The 22,732-nt window shown below is 38.6% G+C and overlaps 5 protein-coding genes and 3 long non-coding RNA genes across 9 annotated transcripts; 6 read left to right on the top strand and 2 right to left on the bottom strand.

Annotated features, from left to right (window-relative positions):
- Positions 1-2,420: 2,420 nt before the first annotated feature.
- On the top strand, positions 2,421-3,076 carry LOC149269322 (uncharacterized). The gene is made up of 3 exons (XR_016269631.1): positions 2,421-2,581; positions 2,657-2,776; positions 2,894-3,076. It is a non-coding gene; the product is annotated as an uncharacterized LOC149269322 (long non-coding RNA).
- On the bottom strand, positions 2,845-4,401 carry LOC149269321 (zinc finger TRAF-type-containing protein 1-like). Its single transcript, XM_089466513.1, has one exon. The coding sequence runs from the start codon at positions 4,159-4,161 to the stop codon at positions 3,106-3,108; it is 1,056 nt and encodes a 351-aa protein (XP_089322639.1). The 5' UTR covers positions 4,162-4,401; the 3' UTR covers positions 2,845-3,105.
- Positions 4,402-8,585: 4,184 nt separating this feature from the next.
- On the top strand, positions 8,586-9,854 carry LOC149269320 (antichymotrypsin-2-like). Its single transcript, XM_089466774.1, has 2 exons — positions 8,586-9,624; positions 9,696-9,854. Exons 1-2 carry the CDS (start codon positions 8,619-8,621, stop codon positions 9,809-9,811), a joined length of 1,122 nt encoding a protein of 373 aa, XP_089322900.1. The 5' UTR covers positions 8,586-8,618; the 3' UTR covers positions 9,812-9,854.
- A 258-nt stretch (positions 9,855-10,112) lies between these two features.
- On the top strand, positions 10,113-11,372 carry LOC149269319 (antichymotrypsin-2-like). Of its 2 annotated transcripts, none has more exons than XM_089466769.1 (2): positions 10,113-11,169; positions 11,240-11,372. In XM_089466769.1, exons 1-2 carry the CDS (start codon positions 10,143-10,145, stop codon positions 11,350-11,352), a joined length of 1,140 nt encoding a protein of 379 aa, XP_089322895.1. In that variant the 5' UTR covers positions 10,113-10,142; the 3' UTR covers positions 11,353-11,372. The 2 variants fall into 2 exon arrangements, with proteins under 2 accessions (XP_089322895.1, XP_089322896.1); XM_089466770.1 differs by having other exon boundaries at positions 11,221-11,372.
- A 406-nt stretch (positions 11,373-11,778) lies between these two features.
- On the top strand, positions 11,779-13,033 carry LOC149269318 (antichymotrypsin-2-like). The gene is made up of 2 exons (XM_089466771.1): positions 11,779-12,795; positions 12,860-13,033. The coding sequence occupies exons 1-2, from the start codon at positions 11,784-11,786 to the stop codon at positions 12,976-12,978; spliced, it is 1,131 nt and encodes a 376-aa protein (XP_089322897.1). The 5' UTR covers positions 11,779-11,783; the 3' UTR covers positions 12,979-13,033.
- A 5,451-nt stretch (positions 13,034-18,484) lies between these two features.
- LOC108614136 (serine protease inhibitor 42Dd) lies at positions 18,485-20,047 on the top strand. Its single transcript, XM_018008085.2, has 2 exons — positions 18,485-19,586; positions 19,644-20,047. The coding sequence occupies exons 1-2, from the start codon at positions 18,500-18,502 to the stop codon at positions 19,775-19,777; spliced, it is 1,221 nt and encodes a 406-aa protein (XP_017863574.2). The 5' UTR covers positions 18,485-18,499; the 3' UTR covers positions 19,778-20,047.
- A 269-nt stretch (positions 20,048-20,316) lies between these two features.
- Positions 20,317-22,514, bottom strand: LOC149269316 (uncharacterized). Its single transcript, XR_016269684.1, has 2 exons — positions 21,731-22,514; positions 20,317-21,519 (listed from the first exon to the last, which is right to left on the bottom strand). It is a non-coding gene; the product is annotated as an uncharacterized LOC149269316 (long non-coding RNA).
- LOC149269317 (uncharacterized) lies at positions 21,133-22,513 on the top strand. The gene is made up of 2 exons (XR_016269683.1): positions 21,133-22,102; positions 22,171-22,513. It is a non-coding gene; the product is annotated as an uncharacterized LOC149269317 (long non-coding RNA).
- Positions 22,515-22,732: the final 218 nt, after the last annotated feature.

Genomic DNA, 22,732 nt, shown 5'->3' with positions numbered 1-22,732 from the left:
AAGGTACTCTAACGTTTATTCAGAAAGTCTCTAAGCAAAGCTCAAAATGAAATCAAGAAAGTGAAAAAAATATCACCAGCTGATAATCGGCTTCCCAACAACCTTACATGCTTTTTATAGCCTAACATCTATGGGCTCTAAGTCCCTCAAGGCATAGTACTATAATTAGCTAAATGAGCTTAGCTGATTAAAGTCTTATGTACGAGGTCTGTTTAAAAAGTATTGCACGGAACGGAAGACTATGCTGAATGTAAATATCTTCAGATGTTCATAAATAAAAAATTTAGTTTTATTTTAATAAATAATATAAATATCTTATGGAACAAATTTGGTAATTTTCAATATTTTGATATCTTAATATAAATTTGATTGCTGCTACACAGATAGCAAAATGCAAAGAGCAACAACCAGAACAAAACCGGAACTCAAATCCAGTGTTATTTACGCCGAGTTCCCAAAATCTCTTTCGATGCCCGCTGCGCACAGCTGATCACATTTTCGGAGCTGATAAGTGCCGTCGAGCACGTGCGATGGCGAGGCGAAGTTCTTCAAGTGAGGCCTCAATTTGGGTTTCTGGTTCAGCGTTTTATTAGTTCACATTTCGTTGCTTGACTTGGTGCTTGGTGCTACACTGAAAATAAAAAAAATCCCTAATAATGGCAAAGATCGCTCTTGTTTTTCTGCTCTTTGCGCTATTTGTGGTAAGTGAATCACATGCCACCTCAAGTGGATCAATTGGAGTCAGTGTATTTATGGTCTCGTATGTGTTTCTGAATTCTATTTTCAGTTCTGCGCCGCCGATGAGGCTACAACGCAAAACAATGATCCACTCCAGCCGCTTGGCGCTCAAATTAACAATATATTCAACAATTTCAAAAATCTTCAAATCGACACGGAGGCTATGAAGAAATATGCCAACGAGTTCATTGACAACACCAATAAATTTTTGGAGAACCATAAGAAGAGCCTGCAACAAAATTAAAATTCCTTTTATGTACAAAATATATTAATGAAAATGTATAATGTAGGCGTAAGCAATAACTATTCCATTGAATGGAGGTAATAAAGAGAAATTAATACTATTCTGAGAATTGAATTCAATTTGATAAAAGTCCGAAGTATATGATAGGCAAAAGTCATATGAAAAATGTTGTCGCACGGTACTGACTCTTTCATATTTGTTTGTGGTCTAAAAATCAACAGAGTATTTCTGATGAACGAGACAACTTTTAGCTGCGGCAATAAAAATAGTAGTACGACTTAGCACTTAGACTAAAAGTCTATGAACTCCAAATCGACATACAAATTAATAACAATATACATTAAGGGTAGTCCATATTCGACATAGCCATTGTTTTTTTTTTTTTTTTATTCAAAGATAAACACAATATTTTCTTTAAATTGTTGTCAAACACCTATCACACCTACTGCTATTACTACTACTATATCTACTGCTATTACTACTACTATATCTACTGCTATTACTACTACTATATCTACTGCTATTACTACTACTACTATATCTACTGCTATTACTACTACTACTATATCTACTGCTATTACTACTATTACTATATCTACGGCTATTACTACTACTACTATATCTACTGCTATTACTACTACCATATCTACTGCTATTACTACTACTACTATATCTACTGCTATTACTACTACTACTATATCTACTGCTATTACTACTACTACTATATCTACTGCTATATATTAGTAGTTATACTACTATATCTACTGCTATTCTACTGCTAATATATCTTCTGCTATTACTACTACTACATCCACTGCTTTTAATACTACTACTGCTTCCACTACTATTACAACAGCTACTTCTACTACTACTACTGCTTCCACTACTATTACAACAGCTACTTCTACTACTACTACTACTACTATTAGAGCGGCTACTTCTACTACTACCACACCTACTACTATTACTACTACATTTCTATTTAAAAATATTTGCTTTTATATATTATTGCTTTACATTAAATGTATTAAATGTGTGTATAGATAATAAATACCAAAGGCAAATAAACAAGTTACTCAAATCTATTCTGACTGCCCATTTTGTATATATATCTATGACTGTACATATACATATATAGTTCTAGTTCACAATAAATGATTTGATAACGTTATACAAAAGTGAATCAATTTGCTCATATAAAAATATTTTTCGGGTTTTGTTTGGGTCTCTATGAAAATAAAAGTTGAGCATGTGGCATAGTGGCCGGTTTCCACACACACACACATACACATACACGAAATTACAATCAACGTGCAAACAACTATCGACTGCATGCCGTATGCCGCCCCTGACCTCTGACCACCACATGGCTCAACGCTTGACTGATAAGTGGTCCCAAGTCTATCGGGTCTATCGGGCTGCTGTCTCAAAAAGAAGACGCATAGAAGACGCAAAACGAGGTGTTGTTAGAAATGAACTGCCAGCGGCTAATTCAGTACTCAGCTTCGTCTTCGACTGTGCAGAGCTATAAGTCCTTTTCCAGAACAACATAAAATGGCCAAGATCGCTATCCTATTCGTGCTCGTCGCACTCGTTGCCGTAAGTCCAATGACTGTGTCCATCTGTGTGGGATTAGCTCTCATGTTTTGCTTTTTCGTTTCGTTCTATTCGTAGATCTGCAACGGACACCGCGTGGCTCGTGACGCACCCTCCGTTGAAGCACCCTCTCTGGGCCCGGCTCTGCAGCCCTTCGTCGACAGCGTGAAGCAGTTGTTCAGCGAAAAGAATACTGCCGTAAGTACTTTACTTTGCCAATGCGAAGATTGTTGATCGTGGGTCGTTGATCGATGATCTGAGTCGAGTTGAGTTTTGACTAGTTTTATTGACTGTGTCCCATATGTTCATATGCAGGAGTTGAAGAAAACCGGACAGCTGATTTCGGATCGCGCTCAAGAGTTCGGCTCGGACGCCGCCAAGCTGTTCAGTAGCTGGGTTGACAAGCTCAGCAAGGATATCGAAGAAAATAAGAAGCAATAAATTCACATATAACATACAACGAACGATGCTAATAAATGTTTAAGAACTTGCAAAATAGTCCAACTCCACTGTTCATCATTTCGTAATTAGTTCAACATCATCCAGAGTCGCAGTTTGATGCACGGCATGGCCAGCAGGCGGTAAGTGGCTAAGGGGCAGCTCATTGGCAGCAGCTTGAAGTCGGAGCTCTGGCCGGCCAAATTATAGTATGCCTCGTTCAGCTCCGGCTCCACGTCCATCAGCTGCTTGGGCCGCACATATACCGCCGGCAGGGTGGCAAAGTATTTCACCGAGAGTATCTCACGCGGCGATGATAGGATCTTCAGGCTGTAGCTCAGCTGGCGCTCGTTGCCGGGGCCAGTGACCACCAGCCGGATGCGCACACGCCAGGTCTCCTCGAACACATAAATGGTGGGCGCCTGGAAGCGGACCTCGGCGTCCAGGCGACATGTGTGCAGGGGCCAGCGCAGGTCCAGATCCTCATATGAGATCCGCTTGGCACTCAGCTGCCGATGGCACTGGCGCAGCGAGTGGACAGCCCTCTGTTCCAGCTGGTCGATGGTGTCCAGTGCGGTCAGAATCTCATCGCTCGACAATTGCAGATAATTGCAGTTGGCCTCGTGCTGAATGCTGTCCTCCTGGCAGCCCTGCCAGGTGCAGCCCAGGCAGCGGTACTGGCAGTGCACCAGGCGCTTGGAACACTCCGTTTTCAGATGTTTGGCCAGGGACTTGTATTCCATTTGCTGTTCACAGTCGGAGCAGCTTTTCGGCAGCTCCCAGAGCGTCTGGCCCACGGCCAGATTCTTTGTCAGCTCCTGCCAGCTAATGTGGGTGCGGCAGTGCGGGCACTGGGCATCGCGACTGTTCAGCACCGCCTCGGCCAGCAGGCGGGTCACGCAATCCTCGCACACGATGTGCCCCAGGGTGCACTGATAGCTATCATCCGGGTGGGGCAGCTCCAGGCACACGGTGCATAGCATTACCTTGCGCAGACGTTCGCTTAGCTCCGGCTCGCCGCGCGCCACATCGGCTGTGCTCGAACCGCTCGACGGATCCGTCTGCCCCGCACCGCTCGGCTCCACATCGCTGTTCAAACGTTGGCGCTTACAGGGCCTTGCGCCCTCGTCGTCCGTGTTGGGCATGCTGTGCTTCAATTTGGATGTTTCGTGTTGCTGTTTGCTGTTTTCTGTTTTATGTCGGATGCTGTTGGAACGAGTTGGCTCCTGGAAAGCTACCTGCTCTAGTTTAAGGTTATTTTCATTTGTTTGTTTCGAGTCTTGTTGATTTTCGTATGTTGACTTGGCTCACAGCTTGTGAGCCCCAACTAGACAGAACACACAGCCCAGCGACAACGCCAACCTAGATCATACTCCCCTAACATTATTTGAATAACGACTTGCTCAGTAAATTAAAAAATTACAATTTGCAGAAAATATAAATTTATAAAAATGTAAAGAAACTTGCATACATATGAAACTTGCAAAATTTCAGAATTTCATAATGAAGTACAACATTTAAATAAATTATCCTTGAATGTATAAGATATGTGAATATGTAGTACAAATTATTTAAAAATTTAAATGAATTTAAAAAAACTTAAAAATATTAAAATGTAAAAAAATGTACGTTTAAAATCAATTACTCTTAAAATAAACCACAATAAAATACGTAGAAAGAAATATAAATAAAATTAATAAAAATTTCTTTTCATTTTGAAAGCATTCATAGTTAAAAAAGTTGTAGAAGCAGATTAAATTAATTTCCATTCTAATATAAAGTGATTAAAACCAGATTAGGTTGCTATACAAATCCGCTTAGTCCATGACATTAATAAAATTCATTCTTTTTTAAGCAGCACGAAAAATTTATAAAATATATATAGTATAAATATATATACAATTTTAGTTAAACAGCCAAAAGTAATGCAGTCATCGCTCCCGGGTTATCAGACATAAACCCTGGGCAGAGCTTAATAGAAACCAAAATGCTTTTCCGGCTACGATAACCTGTGCTCCAAGAACGAAAAGGAAAAAAAAAAGAATATTAGTTTTGATGAAATATTGCCTAAAACATAAAGACAAGGAGTCACCGCAGCTGTAAGCTAAATACATTTTGGGTTTATAGAGTTATATAAAGATGCACAAATTTGGCTAGTGAATCACAGTTGACTGAATTTTCTCATTCATTTTGCGCTGAGCTTTGCTACTTTTCAGAGGTTGAGCGAGTATTTAGCAGTCAGTTGGACGGGACTGCAAAATGCTAGCCTATTATATTTTCTATATAAATAGATGTTGATCTTACATAACAGTGTGTACTAGGTAGCCTGTTGATAAGGCAACACGCCATGTGAGGCAACATAATTGATGCAATCATTCTTCAAATGTCAAAGTCAACTAATAATTGTACAAGGCGGCCATGAAGCCTGAGCAATGACTCGAACTGTCGAAACACGCTCTCTCCCAGCTCTGCGCGCTCTTGTGATTTGGCAAAAAAGCAAACAAATAAATGCTAAATTACATGCAAAAAAAAGCGACAGCTGTAAAATATTTGCCAGTTATTTCGCACACCTGTCTGCACAGCGAGCCAGGTAGAAGCCATGGCCAAAACACTAACAGGGTCTCTCTCTATCTCTCAGTCTCCTTTCTACCTTCCGTGCTGATGCCATCCATTCACCTCAGCCTCGCACGATTGCATAACATCAAAGTAGATTTTTGCTTCCCATTCAAGCGTATCGCTTCTCTTAGCCAAACTAAAAAATGTTCTCAATGAAAAACGCGGCTAATGCTGAAGACCCTATTCATCTTGCATTGTCGTTCAGGCACATCTCTCCGCCAGCGTTGTGTAAAATTTATACATTTCTAGCATTTCCCAATGATGTATGAAATGTCTTTATTTTCATTCATTTTGTTTTTCTTTCCTTTTCCCTATCTCGTTTCCAAATCTATCTGCACTCTGTTTATACTATTTACTATTTTATACTTTAGCTATTTCTATGAAATTTATCTGAAATTTAGCTTCCAATAGTTCAAGTCACACACACACACAGCACATACATTGTTTAACACTTTGTATTGACTAAAACCTGAGCCGGCTTAGCTCTCTCTTTCTCTATTCTGAGCTGGATTGCGGCACATGAGCAGATTCTGAGTGTGCTCCAATGACATTATCAATGACATTAGCTGAAATGACATTAGCTGAAAATGTTGAAAAATTTAAGTCTATATAGTTATATCATATCAATCTGATTCGCAATTAACTTCAACATGCTTAACTTTTCGAAGTAGCCCTACTGACACATTTATGCTGAACTTTTCATCATATTTTCAACTCATTTAAATTTTAAAAGAGTGTTGTGAACGTGCATGCATAGTAAACAGTCTAAATAAAGGCGGGCAGAGGAGAGCAAATAGAAGTAAATCACACATACGCCATGTGTACGTTTCACAGAGTCAGTTAAGTCGCTGGCTTGTCAATCGCCAGTGTCGCAACTCTTGTTTCATTAAAAATTTAATAAATGCTGCCACAATAACACACAAAAAGGGGTGACAGAAGCTGAAAAGCGCGTAACCTATTTTGTTGTTGGCCTTTAAGAGAAATGAAAAAACCATCGCTCTAACACACACACACAGAACATACACACACCCAATTGCAATTCGCCTTCCAAAACAATATGGCAGACATGCGTGTGCCTGTAGCTGTTTGTATGAATGCATTGTAATGCTAATTTAAATAACGATAAGCCCAACAAGAACATCAGCTTTATCAACAACATCCAACACACACATCTACACACCCACACACACACACACACACACACACACGATGACAGCGACAACAATGGCAACAATAATAGGAAAACAATTTGACATGCTGTGATTTTGCCCTCGTTGCTGCTATTAATACCCTATCCTCTTATGGGTCCAGCCAATTGAGCACTGTCAATGTGACAATGCGGGCGGGCTAATGGCGGAGTAAGTGGGCTGCTATAAGGCGGGGGTGAAACTATGTCTGTGAGACTGTCTCTCGCGCTTTCTCTCTCTCTCTTTCACACTTTGATGGAGTAACTCTGCTAGTGTATGTCTGTTTGAAATAGTCTATATCCATAATGATAATACGTAGGCAACATATACTTTCCCTCTCTTTCCTCCTTCCTTCGTTACTATCTGTCTTTCTTTATCTGTTTCTTCCTCTGTCCATTTTTCTCTCTTTCTCGCTCTCTATCTCACTCACTCACTATATACTTACATATATACATACATATATAGAGCAGCCTTGTTAGAGTATGAAATTTGTGTCTAGGCATTGCATGTTCTCTTCCGTCTCGACAGACTGTCAGCGTCGATATAGCATCACACACTCACACACACACTGCTGGCATATTAGCGATGTATGCAAAAACAAATAATAAAGCCACTTGCGCATAAGAAGAACGGAAAAAAACATACTGTTGTTGCGTCGCTTGATTGTTGTTCTTGTTGCAGTTGTTGCTATTGTCGCTGTTGCGTGAGCGTGTGCCAGCATAGAGCAGGCATTATCCCTTCTATCACTTGCCACATTTTCGCATAATGCGGCGTAAAATAGCGTCATTGTTGTAGTTTTTGTTGTTGTTGTTGCTGCTGCTGCTGCTGCTGCTGCTGCTCTGCAGTTGCGAACAATGAATACATTTGTAATGTTAATGGAATGCAACGGCAATGGCAACTGAAAGAACAACAAACACTTGCAACTAGCAACTACTCCATCAGCTATTTCAGAGCTGTTGTTTGTTTGCATTGCGCTGCGTTGTGGTGCGTTCTGTGTGCTTGTCATTCAGTTACTTTGCCATAAAAAGGAACACAAGCCCAGCGAAAACATGGCGACAATGCAACGCCCTCAAGCAATAAATAGATGCACCATGCGCTTGAATACCCTGGAAGAGTACTTTAAAGTCTTACAGATACAGATACAGATACAGATACAGATACAGATACAGATACAGATACAGATACAGATACAGATACAGATACAGATACAGATACAGATACAGATACAGATACAGATACAGATACAGATACAGATACAGATACAGATACAGATACAGATACAGATACAGATACAGATACAGATACAGATACAGATACAGATACAGATACAGATACAGATACAGATACAGATAAGATACAGATACAGATACAGATACAGATACAGATACAGATACAGATACAGATACAGATACAGATACAGATACAGATACAGATACAGATACAGATACAGATACAGATACAGATACAGATACAGATACAGATACAGATACAGATACAGCTACAGATACAGATACGATACAGCTACAGATACAGATACAGATACAGATACAAGATACAGATACAGATACAGATACAGATACAGATACAAGATACAGATACAGATACAGATACAGATACAGATACAGATACAGATACAGATACAGATACAGATACAGATACAGATACAGATACAGATACCACAGGAATTAAACAACAACTAAATGGCATATCATTTAGCGGAATAATGCGAGTCTAATGAATTATCTTTCCAGAACCCATATAAGACCCTCGGATGTAAGGTCTAGAACAGTTTGTCTAAAATGGCGAAGCTCTGTCGGTATCCGATGTTTGTGCTCCTACTATCAAGTTTTCTTCAATTGACCCTGGCCGACACAGCCACGACGATAATTGCATCCGCTTTCAAAAAGTCTAAAAAGCTCAATTTTGTTATGTCGCCCCGATTGCTGATCGAAAGTCTTTATCCAATCTATGTGGGAGCTAGTGGCGATACTCTACGTGAAATCTCTAAATTTTTAAAAATTGAAGACGAAACAAAGCTCCGAGTGCTGACGGAGTTTGAGAGTGACAAAAAGCGCATTGCTCAATCTCTAAAAGGAACAGTAACTATGGCAACAGCTTTATTTGGGTCCAAAAAAAAAAAAATCCCTGATGAGTATACAAACATACTTATTGGTATACTTAATACTGACTATCAAACGGTCGACTTTAAGAAACCTACTGCTGCTGCTAAGACCATCAATGAGTGGATGGCGAACAATACGGACAACCGTATAACACATATGATAGGTAAAACTCCCTTAGGCGCAAAGCTTATGCTTTTCAGTGCTTTGTACTTTAACGGAAATCTATCATTACCAAATCCGAAAAAAATAACTGAAACATTTTATTCAACTTTAATCGAAGGAAGGGAATTTCGCTTCAATGTAAGCGCGACGTTGACTAAAATTCGCTTACAATACGATTTCGTAAAAGAAATAAATGCAGACATCGTATCTGTACCTTATACCAAGAGCAACGTGAAACTTGTGTTCTTGATACCGAAAAAGAAGAATGATATTCAAACTATTGAAAATAATCTTCATAAAGTAAATGTATCGCGACTTTCACCAAAGAAAAGAAAGACATTTGAATTGATAATACCAAACTTTACCGTAAAATCTACCCAGAACTACAAGAGTGTGTTTGAATATATACCTAATGCTAATTTAAGCACTTTACATCGAAGTAAAATATTTCTGCAAGACATCATACAAAAAACTGAATTTAAACAGTTCAAATCGCATTCTCAAGGCGCATCAGGCAGAGGTTGGTGTCACTTTCACATTCTTCTTTAAAGGAATATTATTTATCTGAATTGCTCTATTGCTCTATTCCAGCAAGCCTATACGGAAGCAATGGTTTGGCACGCATCAGTTTACTTCATCCATTCATATTTTTAGTCAAAGACAATTTTGATATTTATTTGGCTGGACGCATTGGGCTTATAAAATAATAACTAAATTCTTGATCTAGTTAAAAAATGCTTGAATTGTTTTATTTTTTCAGTTTGGCCTGCTTAAACAAGAAGAGCACGATATATATAGGCTTTAGGGGGTATGTCAGGCCCCTGTTTGTTTGCAGCATACAAAACCAATCAATACCAACCCACACTGATTTCTCAGTTTTAATGGGTGTAGGGTATTAAATTTACCTTATATAATTGCAGCTAATCATAATTACAGCTAAAAAACATAGCATTAAACGGAATAATGCGAGACCAATGGTTTATCGTTCCAGAACTCATATAAGACTGTCGGATTAATGTCCAGAACAGTTTATCTAGAATGGCGAAGCTCTGTCGGTATCCCCTGTTTGTGCTCCTACTAATAAGTTTTCTTCAATTGACCCTGGCCAACTTAGCCACGACGGTAGTTTCAACAGTTTTACGACGGACAAAACCGCTCAATTTTGTTATGTCGCCTCAATTGTTGATCGAAAGTATTTATCCAATGTATTTGGGAGCTAGTGGCGAGACACTACGTGAAATCACGCAATTTCTACAACTTGGTGGCAAAACAAAGGTACAAGTAGTATCGGATTTTGAAAGAAATAGAATTACTATCGCTGGATATATGAAAAAGGCCATGGGTGTATTTACATCTGATAAGGTTCCATTAGATGATGAGTATAAACATATGATAATTGATCTACTTAATACAGATTATCAAACAGTCGATTTTACGAAACCTTCTCTTGCGGCTAAGACTATCAATGAGTGGGTGGCAAACAATACCAAAAACCACATAACCAAATTGATTACTAGAATTCCCCCAAGCGCACAGCTCATGATCTTCGGTGCCTTGTACTTTAGAGGAACTCTATGGTTGCCATATTTGAGAGACATAAAATACACATTTTTTTCAAATTTATTCGATGGAGATGACTACAAACATACGGTAAATGCGACGATCTCTAGAGCTTACTTACCATACTATTACATAAGAGCAATTAATTCAAATATCATAGCCATACCTTATACCAAAACCAACCTGCACCTCTTGATCCTAATGCCACTAGTTCCGAATGATCTTCAATCAATTGAAGAAAACCTGCATAAAGTCAAGATGGCGGCTCTGAAACCACCAAGGGGATCTACCGTACTATTAGAATTAATATTGCCACACTTCTCCATTAAAACTACTCAGAGATACAGAAATATTTTTAGATATTTTAATATCGGTGGAATGCTTGAATCTTCTGCTAGTCTCAAGCCAATGGCTGGACATAACAAAGGCCTATATCTGGAAGATGTCACACAGACAACTGAATTTACTAACAAAGCAGCGCATTCTGAAGCCGCATCTGGCAGAAGTTTGTATTTCTTCTTCTCCCTTTCCATTTTAAAATAATACCCTTTATCAGATTTGTTTTACTTTTTCAGTGGGCTGGAGAGGAAATGGAAGGATGCCATGCGTTTATGTAAAACATCCATTTATATTTTTAGTCAAAGATGATTACCATATTTTTTTGGCTGGACGCGTTGGATATTTATAAAAATAAATAAATTAATAAATGGTTATAGTATTATGTTTGTCAATCATTTCCGTTTTCAACACCTACCAACAGACTGCATCCCAAGCGCAGTCAACAGTCTATTTATTGTTTATGAAAATAATTGGAATATATTGGATTATCAATTCTTCAAGGGCTTCAAGGGATCTCGAAGTCAAGTGCATTCTTATTTGTTTCAATTTTAAAAAGTCTCAAAAAACTGGACTGCCTTGTATAAGAATTACTTTGGTATGCCCCGCCCTGTCTGTTCGTCGATTTTATTGCATCAAAACATTTACAGTAATTTCCTTTTATCTAACCGCAGCTAATCATAAATGGCATTACGTATAACGGAGTAATGCGAGTCTAATGAATTATCTTCCCAGAACCCATATAAGACCCTCGGATGTAACGTCCAGAACAGTTTATCTAGAATGGCGAAGCTCTGTCAGTATCCCCTGTTTGTGCTCCTACTAATAAGTTTCCTTCAATTAACCCTGGCCAACTTAGCCACGACGGTGATTGGAACAGTTTTTCAAAGGACCAAACAGCTCAATTTTGTTATGTCGCCTCAATTGCTGATCGAAAGTATTTATCCAATATATTTGGGAGCTAGTGGCCAGACACGACGTGAAATCTCAAAATTTCTAAAAGTTGAAGGCAAGACAAAGGTTCAGGTACTCGACGCCTTTGAGAAGAATAAAGCTCGTATTGCTAAAAGTCTAGCAGGTACATTAACTATGACCACAGGTCTATTTGGGTCCGAGGATATTGAATTAACTGATGAGTATACCAGCATGATTATGGATCTACTTTCTACTGACTATAAAACAGTCGACTTTAGGAGACCTACTGCTGCTGCTAAGGTTATCAATGAGTGGGTGGCAAACAATACCGACAACCGTATAAAACATATAATAAGTAGAACTCCCTTTGGCGCAAAGCTTATGCTTTTCAGTGCCTTGTACTATAATGGAGTTCTATCATTACCAAGTCCAAGTACCATAAATGCAACATTTAATACAGAATTACTCGATGGACTTGAATCGAATTTTACAGTAAACGCAACGATCAGCAGAGCTTTCTTGAGATTCTCTTTTTTAAAAGAGATCAATGCAGACCTCATAGCCATACCTTTTACGAAAAGCAATATGAAACTTGTGATCCTGATGCCAAGAGACAACAGTGATATTGAAACTATTGAAACCAATTTACATGAAATTACGATGGCGCGACTTGCACCAGTCAGAGCAAAACTATTCGAACTGGTATTGCCGCACTTTAGCATACAAACTACCCAGAACTACAAAAACATATTTGAATATTTGGGAATCACTCGACTATTTAAAACTTCAAATAGGAAACAAAAAATACTTCTTCATGATCTCATACAGAAAACAAAGTTTATGATGAATGGGACGCATACCGAAGCCGCATCGAACAGAGGTATGTCTCTATATTTTTATTTTTCGATGAAATATACTTTATCTGATTTCCTTGAATATTTCAGCTGCAAACATAAAGTTTAAAGGTCTGCCAACCGCTCATGTACTTCAACCATTTATATATCTTGTCAAGGATGATTTCAATATTTTTTTAGCTGGACGCATTGGATATGTAAGAAAATAGTTGCGTTAGCGTTGATAAGTTGAAATAAAAAATAAATAAATATACACATCTCTTAGTTATTTCTCTTTTGATTCACTTTGAAAGAAAGATTGCTGTGTGCACAAAGCCAAAGTAAAGTCAGTAAAATAATAAGTGCTAACCGGAGAGCCAAGCACTGAGAGCCAAAATGGCTATGCTATTAACATTAATATTAAATAACATAACCGGACTATTTGGGGGAGGTGCAGTTCCTGATAATGTGATCTGGCACTAACAAATGAAATCTAGTCGAAAAATGGTTGAATTGTTTTATTTCTGTGGTTCGCTTCAATTGATTTCGCGATTATCCAACAGGATGTCTTATATAGCAATATTAGCTGGAAATCTTGATCATAGAAGAGCGAATCTAATCAAAAATTCAGTTTGAGCTTAAGAGAACTGTTTTTAGAAATACTAAAATATTAAAAAAAATAATAATAATAATTTAAAAATAAATATTAAAATAAAATTTGTTCATGCTAAATTGTTCATGTTCATTCAATTGAAATGACATTGAAGTAAAGCACATTTCAATTATGCTTGCATCTCGTGATTCAGTGCTATAGTCCTCTTATAGCATATGTGTGTGTGTGTGTAAGTAAGGGACTGTGCCTGTGCATCGATGCATAAAATGATGTAAAATTGTTATTAGAAGTATAAACAGCTGAAAGGAAATGCAAGGCGCACACATGCACGCACTATGGCATCCGCAGTAAGGCAATAAAGAGCTATTCAAAAGTAACAACAACAGCGGCAGCATGTCCTCGTTACTATTGTTGTTGTTGTCGTTGTCGTGTTGGCAACGACAGCAGGAAAAAAGCACAAAAGCATTTGCATTGCAAATGCAACATAATACACAACAACAACAACAACAACAACGACAACAGCCCATGACTCTATAAAAGTAAAAATTGAGACAGACAGAAGATAGACAAAGCGAGAGAGAGGGAGAGAGAGAGAGAGAGAGAGAGACATTTGCTGACACTTGCGAGAGCTTCCCACAACAACAAAGCATTTCTATGACAAGTATATTTTGTATTTGCATTCAACATTCTCTTTACGCTCCATTATAGATTTGAAGGGGTTTGAGGGAGGGGAAACAAGTAATTCGTGATAGCTTCAAACTCTCACCATAAAGGCTTCTATCTCGCTCGTTAAAATTTATGAATTATTTTCTAGCACATCTAAAGCTCATTTCACACATATATACGTGAAGGTCCACCCCAAAAGGCAGCAATCAACGCCTTGATTTGAGCAAACGCAACAGCTTTAATGATGTTGGCCAGAGATGCGACAGAGGAAGGCTGCTGTGCTGCCGAAAAAAAAAAAAAAAAAAATTTATATATTTATATAAGTATAGTGTGCATGTGTTTTTTTTATTTTATTTTTTGATTTTTTTTGCCACTGCATTAATTAATGCAACAGCACGATTGAAGCGCCGAGCCACAGCAAAATGGTAACATCACCAGCAACATGGCCATCAAGCAACGTCGTCGAGTGTTCCAATTAAACTCAACACGTCAAACAGCAGCAGCAAAGTCGAGCGGGACAACGGACAACGGACAGCGGACGTCAGACGTCAAGTATACGCCATGCTGGCTGCCATTGGCATCGGTTTAGTTTGCTGTGCTGTTCACATGTTGTGATGTGGCGTGTGGGGAACTGAAGTGGAGTGGAGTGTGGAGTCTCGAGTCTCGAGTCTGGTCGCCATCAACGATAGACTCGTTAGTCACGCGGTTAAATATCGTATGGCAACGCCCAGAGAACACAGCGCATCTTTCAGCTCTTAAAGCAACTCCAACTATAGCTAGAGCTAGTTGCCTTTCTCTTCATTTCGCTTTTGTCTCTTTACCCTCGACAGCAAGTGTGCAAGTGGTTTGTGGTGGTTTGTTTTGATGGCTTGTAACTGCTCATGCATATTCATGCAAAACGGCTGCAAAGCAAACGAAGCGCGCATTGCCATCGCCATTGGCATTGGGATTGGGATTGGGATTGGGATTACGATTAAAACTCGGCTGGCATGTGCTTTTTGTGGCCAACGACTGCAAATCAACGCATACTCGAAGACACTTTTGAGCACTCAGTTGAATATTGTTGCGGAATTGCCATGCCGAATATGAAGAAGCTAACTAACTCGCTTAACAAGCCAAAACTTGCAGACCGAAACTTTTTGGCTGGACTGTCCAAATCAATCACTGCAACTGTGCAGCCCTGGGACATGTCAACTGTTCAACTAAGCCTTGACTTTATTGTGGATTTCGAAACGGTAATTGGTCCCCATAAGCCCGACAGGAGTGATCATTCAAAGTAGCACATCAACGTGTGTTAAACCTGAGGATACCACTGATAACTGAGCGTAATGCGAAGAGTCACGCCCAGCCGGTATTCACTCTCTCCTACACCCGCTCCTTACTCCCCTTCACACACATTTCATAGCATATCTCATGTGTGCAGACATTCTCTCTAATCATGACGCCATGGATTCATCTAAGGCATAAAAAAATGTATAAGAAATAAAAGTTAATATGTGTACAATCATTCACATTTCAATATTAATTATATTAAATAAATAAATAAGATCTCAAATCTTAGACATTCCCAATTTCAAGAGTCGCATTTGACAACTCGAGCTGATTTATAAGATACACTTCCTATTATAATAATAAACACTTCGTAATTCTATCTATTTCTATCTTATACATACTTACAAATATATAAATGAAATAAATTAAACAATTCGACTTTTTGCATAAACTCTAACTTCCAATATATAAATAAATCAAATCCTTTGCAGTATATGAATATATAATGGCATTCTATTGATGGCATAGCTAAGTAACATCTCAAGCCAACAAAATATCCAATTCAACCAACAATAACTGTAATTATTAAAGCTGTAAGCAAGCAGTAAATTAGATCACAAGGTAAGCCTTCAAGTTACAAAAGTGGATTCACAGCATATAATATGTGTGAGTTTGTGTGTGTGGGTGTATGTGTGTGTGTGAGTGGCTCGCAAAGTTTCCATGTCGGCAGCATATGTGATCATTATTTTCGGCTAACGGGACGACATTCTTGCACTCAGCTCTGCACTTTTTTTCTTTTGCCATGTCAGCCCAACAGCTATGCAATATTGTTCTAAAAACTTTCAGCCAGACAAAAGCAGTGCGAGTGAAAGCGTCGATAGTTAACGTTTTGGGTAGCAATTGCCAACCAGGCAACAGCCAGCAGCCAGAAGCCGGCAGTCTAGAAAAGTGCAACCAACTGCGCTGTCATATCGCAATCGACGCCCAAAACTAAGCAATGCCCATTTGCCAAAGTTCGTTAGCGTGCGGAGGGGGGTGGAGGGGATAAGGGAAGCTTCTATCGCTGCACGCTCAATGCTCGACTTTTACAAATTTAATTCAGCAAGTTATGACAAAGTTTTTGTTAAAGTTTTCACGCTCCCGCATGTCCAACTGTCAGCCAACTGTGCACCACTCTCTCTCTCTTTCCCTCCCTCTCAGTCTCTCTCTCTCTCTGTCTGTCTGTATTTCACTCATCGCTTTCCTCTCACCCAGTCTCACTTTAAATGGAGCTGAGCCGTTTGTGATACGCTGCTTAGCTCTTGAGGATTTGCCAAGCCGATTTCATGTTTGAATATTTGCAAATGCGTTTGCTTTTCATGTGCAGATTTTAGAGAGTTCGAAACAGGAAAAAAATGATATGGAAACCTTTTTTGTTGTAATATAAATGCTAACAGTCACACACACACATACACACACAGACACAACAGGATCTCAGCTCACATTTCAAATGCCATTGACTGCGGAAGGGGAACAAAATATCTTAAAAGCTTCCGTCTTGCTTTACATGCCAGCTTAGACGTTGCCTCTACTCCTCCTCGGCCTCCTGCTTTCAATCGTCTGTGGCCCTTCTGCTGGCACACATGACACCAGACAATCAATAACCATTGACAAGCCACAAACAACAACAGGCGCATTAGTTGCGCAAATCCGCCAGCCCCAAAAGTATGCAAAGACTTTTTTATAGCTTTCCCAAACTGCAAATCGTCGTCAAAGTCGACGTCAACGTCAACCTCAACGCCAACGTCTACTCGAACGCCGACTTTGTCTCGCCGTCGATTTTGAATTCATCTTCGATTTAGCTTTTTCATATGATTTGATTACGTCTCAGATTTTGCTCGTTGCACTGGCTGCTCAATTCTCAATTGAAATACAATATTTCTGCAGGCAAAACTATATTTATTTTGCCAGACCCAAGCAGACAGACTAACAGACAGGCCAGTCAGACCAGTCAAGTGTTTCTGCTATCATAATAATATGATATATGACTATTGTGCTTCAGTTTTTTATGTAAGTTTTGAATTCACAATATAGCTGCAGCTTAGCTATAGCAGTGGAGCTGCAAAAACATCGATACTATAAAGTCAAAAATAAAATATAACAAGAGAAATTTCAATTCAAAAAAAATAAATAAATAAAATAAAGAAATATATATAAAAATTCAGGTTTTCATAACTACTAAAGCACTAATAGAACTACTAATAACAAAAACTTGTCCTAAGACTAAATAGCCGTACAAGAATATAAATCAGTTGAGTCTTCATTATGCTTCACTTGAGATCGTCGTCAGTTAATTAGTTAGCCATAAACCAATTAGTTATATTTGAAAAAATCAGGTAAGAGGGCTCCAGTCGAGACTACTCGACTAGGAGACCCTCTAAGCTAATATTCTACTCATTCTGCACTTTTTTTTTATGCACACATACATACACATGCATCCACACGTTCGTATAAGCACGCGCTCTGCTAACTGCGCAGTTAGCAGCGACAGCGCTTGGGCAATATTATGAGAATTTAAATGTTGAATAGTTTCTTTTGTAAAAGGGGCGTGGTACCCAAAGCCCGTAAATAACAAAATCGTATCGATCAACTATATATACACAGTAAATCTGAAGTCTCTAGGTCTAAAAGTGTTCAAATTAGGCAGACAAAATAAAATCAATTTTTCGATTATTATCGAAAAAAAATATGATAAGCTCGTACTGCATATGGTACACACGAGTAGGCCGGCAAAATTATCTTATAACTTCTGAGATCGACGCACCCATATGGAAGGACGCACGGACGGACAGACGGACAGACGGACAGGGCTATATCGATTCAGCACGTCGTGCTGATCAGAAATATATATACATACTTTGTGGGGTCTGCGATGATTCCTTCTGCCTGTTACATACTTCTTCACAAAACCATTATACACACTGCCTTTCTTTTGTAAATGTCTTCATACAACTTACATAACGATGACCATATCTAATAAATGGAACTGAACGGGTCGGACTATTTGCACTAAAACATGCTCATGTTGCATTTAACGTAACGATAATTAATGTAATTAGTATCGCTCATTTTTAATCGGATATTATATAATCACAGCTCGCATCTGTGCTGGAAACCTCACGATATCTAATGCCTTTTAGTCGATTAATTGTCCGTCCCAAATGAATTATCGCTACAAGACCTATAAAAGACCAACTGGTATAAGCGTCAAATCAGTTCAGATCAGTCCCTTCAAAATGACGAAGCTGTCCTGTTCCCCAGTGTTTGTGCTCCTGTGCCTATCGTGTGTTGTTCAATGGACCTTTGCGAACGACATTGCCATGAAATTACTTGGAAGAACCTTGGAATGGACGCCAGAGCCAAATATTGTTGTGTCGCCCAAGTTGTTGATCGACGGCCTCTTTCAACTATTCCTAGGAGCAGCCGGCCACACTCAAGCAGAACTCGGTATTCTGCTATTTGAAAACACTGCAGAGAACGAAGTCGATCAGTTTATCCCGCTTAACAACAGTGACGAATCTGAAAGTGTAAAGCTATACACGGCGAATAGCCTCTTCGCTGCAGATAGTATAAAGATAAGGGATGACTATCAAGCAGCTTTACGTCAGATTTTTAATTCCGAAGCTCAATCAGTAGATTTTGAAAATCCAGAAACTGTTCACAATATCAACCGCTGGGTGGCTGAAAAAACCAATGACAAAATTAAGAGTTTTCTCTCAAACGTAAATGTCGACACACAACTATTGCTCATCAGCGCCATTTACTTTAAAGGATTTTGGAGAGATCCATTTAACCCGAATCTCACGAATAAAAAACCATTTTATACGCCGTCGAGAGAAGTATTAGTGGATACAATGGAAAATGATGGTTATTATAATTACAAATATGTAGAAAAATTAGATGCAGATGCTTTAGAGATACCCTATATGAACTCGAAGATATCCATGCTTATTCTACTGCCTAGAATTAGGAATCGTTTCGAGGAAATGCAAAATAAATTGCATAAGGTATCCCTCAAAGACATATCACCAACAGAAAGCGGTCCATTCCACGTTGAATTTCCGAAATTTAATTTGGACTTCCAAACGAGTTTCACTAATATTTTTAAAAGTCTAGGCATCGTCGATATATTCCAGAATAGTGCTAATTTCTCCTCCATTTCTCCAACTCCCATATTGGTGAGCGAAATCTTTCAGAAGGCCACAATTGAGGTTCGTGAAAATGGTACTGAAGCTTCAGCTGCCCAAGGTTTGTATCCCTACATTTATGAATCAAAATCTTTTGGTGATAAGTTAATTGTTTCAGGCACAATAATGCTTCCTATTAATATACCCAGCGTACCTGTTATATACACGGACTTTCTGATAAACCACCCATTTATATTTTTAATCAAAGACAATATAAATGCATATTTTGCTGGACGTGTTGTAATATTATAAAGATGTATAAAATATTTATATTCCAAAATAACATACATTTTGAATTACATTTTTGAGAATGAACGCTGCACTAATACATAGGAAACTTTTGTCAAAGATATTTAGAATAGAAACTGCAGTGGTCCTGGTACATATTCCACATTTGGAATGAATTCTGGGTATTAACACTTAACCTTTTAACATATTCATCCAATTCACAAATCGAATAATGTGTATCAAATGAAGACAAAAATTATCTCTAATGTCTAATAAATAAAATAAATAAATAGAGATTTATGGCCTTTGACGAATTTCCGAAATTACCTGATGTGCTAAATATTCGCTGCGAGTTGATGGAATTGGACGATTCAAATAATTGTTTATAAATCTGTAAGTAATATAAATAATGACAGAAATTAAAAACAGTGCACATTGTTTCATTTCATTTTTTCATTTCCTTTGAGGAACTTTGCTGAAAGTTTTATATATACGTACCAAAAAGTTTGTTGAAACAAAAAAATAACGATTTATTTTATGTGCAGAAATAAATTTCTGAATAATTTATGTTGCTTCAGCTATATTATATATCGACATCGAACAAAATCCAGCAAACATTGACTTATAGCTAGTCTATCGCTGATTCTAACAGCTCTATTGTAGCATAGCCCAATGCAACCAGTGCAGAATCGTAAGGAAATTAGAGCCTCTATTAGTATATGAAGAGACTAAATCTTAAAGCCCAAACAATAAACCCCTTTTATTGGTGTTTGTCTGGCGGCCAACACGTCCGCTGACTCGAATGGTTCGAGTGCTTCGAGTGTCTGCAACCCGCATGTCAATCACTGAGATTGCGAGCTCAAAATCCGATGCCGCCTGATATCGCATCGGCGTCTATTGTTAATGGAGCAAGTGACGCGGGCCACTGCGATACTATGGATGGGGAAAGATGCTAAGCAGCTGCACGTGACTGCCAAAGTGATTGCCGATACTCACACACACACATACATATATACACTCTCCCTTCGAATTCTTATCATCCGGCCACACCCACCTCCGAGCTTTCGCCACAAACTTGTGTCTCTGCGGGGATTTTTATCAGCATTCAGTGTGTGTGTGAGTGTGTGGGTGTTATCTTGATGACTCGAATTACATACGATGCCCATGCTCAGGTAAAACTTTGGTCCACTTAAAGTTCGCCCATTAGAGTTAAAGTGCGATTGTGTTTAGATTTGTTGTATCTATAGTTCGCATGCAATGCATCTCCATCCATTGCCGCTCAACGGCCCAAAAGGTGTCGAAAATTAGCTCGATTTTAGGGTGAATAAACACGAACTCCAGACGCCACAGCTGCGACACACTCTCTGTTCGCATTTCAGCTTCGCATCTAACAGCTTAAGTAGCCTTGATTCACACCCAACAACCAACTCACAATTCACAAGTCCTTTCAGCTTGACTTTCAAGTGGATAATGCATTTCCTTCACCCAGGCAGCCAGTGACTGCCAGGCAAACTCAAGTTCACTGAATCTGTCTAGGTAACAAATATTTCTCAGTTTATCTGCGCACCTCAGTTGGTTCAGACTTCCAAACGAGTTTCACTAATATTTTTAAAAGTGTAGGCATCGTCGATATATTCCAGAATAGTGCTAATTTCTCCTCCATTTCTCAAACTCCGCTAAGAGTGAGCGAAATCTTTCAGAAGGCCACAAACGAGGTTCGTGAAAATGGCACTGAAGCCTCAGCTGCCCAAGGTTTGTATCAAAATCTTTTGGTGATAAGTTAATTAAAACATGGTTAATAAACATGGTTCCTGTTTCTACCATCATATCTGTTATATACGAGAACTTTTTGATAAACTACCCATTTATATTTTTAATCGAAGACAATACAAATGCATATTTTGCTGGACGTGTTGCAAAATTATAAAGAATGTATAAAATATTTCTTTTCCAAAATAAAATACAGTTTTGAATTACATTTTTGAGAATAAACGCTGCACTAATGTATAGGAAACTTTTGTCAGAGATATTTAGAATAGAAACTGCAGTGGTCCTGTATATCAAATTAAGAGCCATATCATCCGGAACTTATCCTATATAAACAAAGCCGTGACGGTTAGTAATGCAACTAATGACTTGGACACAGAACACTGACCATAACTAATTAACGTAATGCCCATATGAAGATAAGAGTTTCAAGGCCAAGACAAGCATTTGCTATGGTATGGATAAGCAATAAAAGCGATTGAATGGGTCAGAGTATTTCATCTAAACCGTGTTCAATTCGTGTCGTGTCGTGTGTCCTGATAGTATAGCTGAATAACACGACATGTAATGCCTTCTACTAGAGTAGCTATCCGTCACGCAATCTGGTAGAAATGATCAAATGAAATTCAACGAAGCTGTTTTAAGTTTAGGAGTCTCCCAAATATTCAAGCACTTTGCGGATTTTACCTCAATCACGGACTGTCAGATACTTGTGATCAAAATAATTCAGAAGGATACGGTTGAAGTTCGTGAAAATGGCAGTGAAGCTTCAGGTGCCTAAAGTTTGTACCTTATTCTGGGATTGCTCATTTCGAGGATTTACTGACGAGGATTTACTAACCAAGGACGCTGAGCTGTCTATTTTGCTGGACTGGTATCAGGCTCTTAACTAAAAAAATAATACAGATATGTATATAACGTAACGTATCGAGCAGCCATTATTTTATATATAATTATCGGTATTTAATAAAGGTATTCGGGCTTTTTATCTCATTTATTATTTCCGTCTCTTCCACTTTCTTTTCGCTGCTCAATCAAGCCTTCGGCACCCTATAAAATTGCTCTTAAAATCTCGAATGTGCCACACCCACTCTCTCACAATAAAGCATTTTGCAATCAGTTACTACTTCTAGCTCTAGTTTTATTTCTTCTTCTTCTTTCACTGGGTGCTTGACGGCGTGACTCGATCCAGTCCCGAAATTGTCCCGAAGT

The sequence above is a fragment of the Drosophila arizonae genome, chromosome 4 (assembly GCF_054131065.1).
Source record: "Drosophila arizonae isolate 15081-1271.41 chromosome 4, UAZ_ARI_1.0, whole genome shotgun sequence".
Taxonomy (NCBI): domain Eukaryota; kingdom Metazoa; phylum Arthropoda; class Insecta; order Diptera; family Drosophilidae; genus Drosophila; species Drosophila arizonae.
Note: the sequence above shows the minus strand (reverse complement) of the source record. Positions and strands in the feature narration are given on the sequence as shown.